Genomic DNA, 4347 nt, shown 5'->3' on the forward strand with positions numbered 1-4347 from the left:
GCAGGGCGGAGGAAGACACACATGCAGTTCCATTACAAGCCAGACCCCAAGAAGGCCCGGAAGCCCGCGCCCCGGGCGGCGGCCGAGGGCCCACAGCCCGTGAGCGCAGCCCCCGCACCCTCCGCCGACCCCGGCGTGTTCATCATGAACAGCCCGGTGCTGACCGGGCAGCTGGACCAGAGTCTGCTGCAGCCGGGCCTGCTGGGCCAGGCCGTCCTGCCAGCTTCCGTGTCAGGTGGGCTGCGTGTGCTGGGGGCGCGGGGAGAGGCTGCAGGGCGACTGATGCGCTGTGTCCACCCAGCCAGCTCCGTCGCTGCCCTCCCTGAGATTTTCCCAGGAGGCAGTGGGAAGATGGAATTCCATCCTTCAGACATGCTGTCTTTCCGTGTCCCATTCTCTCTACCATCCTTTCTGCATTTTACCCTTCAGCTCTTTGGTCTGTTGGGCTTAAACCTGTTTGTTTCTTAGTATTCTTCAAACTTAACAGACATAATTTATTACTCCCCTTAAGCCTTATTTCTAATACACTGCAAATGTTGAATTGCTCTTGGGTCACAATAGTGTTTGAAAAGCATTACATTTTAGTCAGGTAATATTTACTAATAATATGAAATAAACATTATCTTTTGTGTACTTACAAAGAGTGAAGCAAATGTTCATATTTATTAGACGTCTTAAGTGGCTGTTTTTCTGTCTAATGACCCATGGCACAATTAAAGCCCAGTAAAATAATAGCATTGTTTTCTATCCTGGGCTTAATCAGGGTGATCTCTCTGAGCCTAGTTTCCTGATGTGTTAAAAATGGATGTTACCTATTTCACAGGGTTTGTTTTGTTACAATTAAGTCGGACACATGGTGGTGGTGGTGTTCAGTCGTTCAGTCGTGTCTGACTCTTTGGGACCCCACGTACTGCAGTACTCCAGGCTTCCCCGTCCTTCGCTATCTCCCAGAGTTTACTCAAACTCATGTCCATTGAGTGATGCTATCCAACCATCTCATCCTCTGTCACCCCCTTCTCCTCCTGCCCTCCATCTTTGCCATCATGTATTTATATATGTATGATATAAAGTAAACACTAGTATTTGTTAACTGGATCATACTGATACGTGTGTAAAACATATTTGGAAATCCTTGTATAGCATTGAGTTTTTTCTCTTTAGGAAGGTTTCTGGCACCCAGTCATCCCTGTTGTCTCTTGCAGCTGGTGGTGACTGGACAGTGTCTTTGACGGACGGGAGCTTGGCCACCCTGGAAGGCATACAACTACAGCTGGCAGCTAACTTGGTGGGGCCCAATGTCCAGATCTCCGGGATCGATGCCTCCACTGTCAATAACATCACTCTGCAGGTAAGACGCCTGCTTGGCGTCTCTGCACTTCCAGAGTATGAGTCACACTCCACGTGACTTTTCCATTACAAGGCCCTCTGTGCTTTCAGATTGACCCGAGTGTCCTGCAGCAGACCCTACAGCAGGGCAACCTGCTTGCTCAGCAGCTGACAGCGGAGCCTGGCCTGGCCCCGCAGGGCAGCTCCCTGCAGACGCCGGAGAGCACGGTCCCGGCCAGTGTGGTCATCCAGCCCATCCCAGGCCTGTCCCTGCAGCCCACGGTGACATCTGCCAACCTGACCATAGGCCCACTTTCGGAGCAGGACTCGGTGCTGGCCACCAGCAGCAGCGGTGAGAGCTGATGCACAGCGGTCATGGCAGCTGGGCTCCAGCTTGCTGCTCACAGTCATGCACTTGATCCTAAGATGTTGTTTTCTTCTCTGTGTGAAGCTTAACAAATGCATCACGTGTCCTAAGAATGCAGTAAGCTTTTTTTTTTTTAAGGATAAATGATGTTTAACCAATACACGCACAGAGATTGCATTCATAGAACTGGCTTCCTGTTTCAACATAAGAGTTTTCTTTTTTTTTTTATCATTTTAGATGAAGGACCTAGAGATGACTGATACTGTGTTTTGAATCTTAAAGTCTTAGTTTTCCTAAAGTTTTAATAGGAGAAAGGAGAGGATTATTATTTTTTAAGCCCAGCTTTGTTCTGTTTTATAACGGTGACCAGGGACGCAAGACCTCTCTCAGGTGATGACCTCACAAGGCCTGGTCTCCACCTCCGGCGGCCCCCACGAGATCACCCTGACCATCAACAACTCGAGCCTGAGCCAGGTGTTGGCCCAGGCTGCCGGGCCTGCTGCTGCCACATCCTCGGGGCCGCCACAGGAGATCACCCTGACCATCTCTGGTGAGTCTTCAGGTTTTTAAAATCCGTTCATCTGCAGTTTAAGTAAATCTTATCTGGTTTTTTTTGTTTTTGTTTTTTTCCTGTGAGACTGAGCTTTGCATAAATCCAGTGCTTCAGGAAGTGTTTGTAATTTATCTGGGAAACTCCATTTAGTGAAAATGTTCTTGCAGTTCATATCTGATGGCAGGAATTAAACGTGGTGGTTCCCCACGGCACTTCTAGTTTGAGCCAGTTAGTTTGGTCACGTATTTTTTGTTTAGTCAAGAGCAGAAAACCGTACTTCAGAAATGCTTATCATGCTCCTTTGAGCTGAAGGAGTGTAATTGGTTTAAGTGTATACTTTTGGTACCCCAGAGCATTACAGATACCCACTCTCCTTACCTTTCAGAATTCTTCTCGGATCATGTAGAAAATAACGATAGAAAAATAGGTAAGTGGGTAGAAAACACCCTTTGGCAGCGCAGGCCCCTGGGCCGGCCCACTGAGCCTCTGTGTCGGTCACCAGGCCTGTGATGCTCGCCGTCAGACCGCCCCCTCGTCTCGTCTGAGTTAGCTTGGAGCGCAGTTTACAGGTGTGCTTTGTCCACGTACTTCTTAGCCATGATTCTGTGTTAACTGAGCAGGTCTTAAGTTTAGCAACAACTTTTTGGACCCTTACTGTGCACCAGGTCCTATTATAGTAACTTCCACAAATATTAACTCATTTAAGTCTCATAGAAACAACCTTGTGACCTTTTAAAAAAAGTATTAAAAAAAAAAAAACATCTTGCTGGGACTCATAATAGCCTCCCTGGAGATCCAGTGTGATGGCAGGAAGCACCGTGTTTTCCCTGACAGTGCTGGGGGTGTGGCGGCCGGACCCTGGGCACAGCCCCAAGAGAGGTCCGCAGAGTGTCCCCTCTGTTCCACGAGGCTTCTGCAGAAACCATTATTGGCATAGTGCAGTTACTGAGAAGGAAACCAAAAGCTTTCTCTTTTAAGAGGTGTCTATTCCTTTCAATTTGTGAGAGAAATTGGAGGAACTGTTCCTAGATGGGGCTCTTTAGTGACAAGCACTGATTTTTAGGTTCTAATATGCAGCAAAAATTAACTTTGAATTTTATCTAATCCAGCAACCTTCTGTGTGTATATATATATATATATGTGTGTGTGTGTGTTTGTGTGTGTATATGTATATTTGAATTTTACTGTTGGAAACAGAAGAGTTACTTTAAGAAAGCTATTTTGTTGATCAGATAAACTTTTTTGAGTAATCTCAGTTTTAGAGGTGTTTTGCTAGTCCTATACAAAAAGCACAAAATGTGGGATTCTTGCTTATGGTTCAGAAAATGTGTTTTTTTTGTTTGTGGATTGTGCATCTGTTTCTCCTATGTTTTCCTATATTGATCATTCAGTTATTTAATTGCTTTTTAATGTATTAGATGAATATAATTGTAATTTTTTCTTAATTAGCTTAAAAGGTTTATTATAGGAGAAATTAGTTGATGAAACTGGTAAAGTTTGCCCAAACTTTAAAGGCCTAAGATTTATTTCCTGTCTCCTCATTATTGTACGTGTTGAGCACGGGCTCTGAGGGCTCCCAAGCCAGCAGTTTCTTAGCCCATTCTGAGAAATCTGGAAGAGCTTTTAATTTGTGGCCACTTACAGAGATTTTCAGTTATTTTGTAGAATGTTCTTTTTTTCCATGAGTACATGGAATTATACATGCTTGTGAATGCTAGAATACAAATATTACTTCAGTTAAGTTGTGTAGACCTTTCAGCAATTCATAAGAAGAGAAGTAGACACTGGGTGAAGGTGAGGACTGTGGTCAGTCTCCCCAACTGTGTTACGCAGTAAGAGCGCTCCTACCTGGCGGCTCTAGTCCCGATATTCACAGAGAGCCTTGCCGAGCGGAGAGAAGAGCGGTGCCACGTGGTTTGAGCCTTTCCCCACAGTCTCTGAGCTCGGTGTGCTCTGCTGGTGGAGCTGCGTTTTCCGCCTCGCCCCCAGCTCCACCGTTGCTCAGCCGCACCTGCAGGCGTGCGCCCCAGGGTGGCGCGGGGCTGCGGGCACTGCTAGAGCCAGGTGCGGCACCCGTTTGTCTTTTTGTCCTCCGGTTTCG

General features: G+C 46.5%; 1 protein-coding gene across 1 annotated transcript in view; it reads left to right on the top strand.

Moving 5' to 3' along the window:
* ZNF236 (zinc finger protein 236) overlaps positions 1-4347 on the top strand; it is a gene marked incomplete at its 5' end in the record, with an annotated part of 62833 nt that overhangs the window by 40332 nt on the left and 18154 nt on the right. Inside the window, 5 exons of the mRNA XM_010855095.1 lie at positions 5-235; positions 1203-1348; positions 1438-1678; positions 2064-2243; positions 2632-2673. Of these exons, the coding sequence (XP_010853397.1) occupies positions 5-235; positions 1203-1348; positions 1438-1678; positions 2064-2243; positions 2632-2673 (840 nt within the window). The remainder of the gene's footprint in view (positions 1-4; positions 236-1202; positions 1349-1437; positions 1679-2063; positions 2244-2631; positions 2674-4347) is intronic.

The sequence above is a fragment of the Bison bison genome, unplaced genomic scaffold, assembly GCF_000754665.1.
Source record: "Bison bison bison isolate TAMUID 2011002044 unplaced genomic scaffold, Bison_UMD1.0 scf7180017864353, whole genome shotgun sequence".
In the NCBI taxonomy this organism is placed as follows: Eukaryota; Metazoa; Chordata; class Mammalia; order Artiodactyla; family Bovidae; genus Bison; species Bison bison.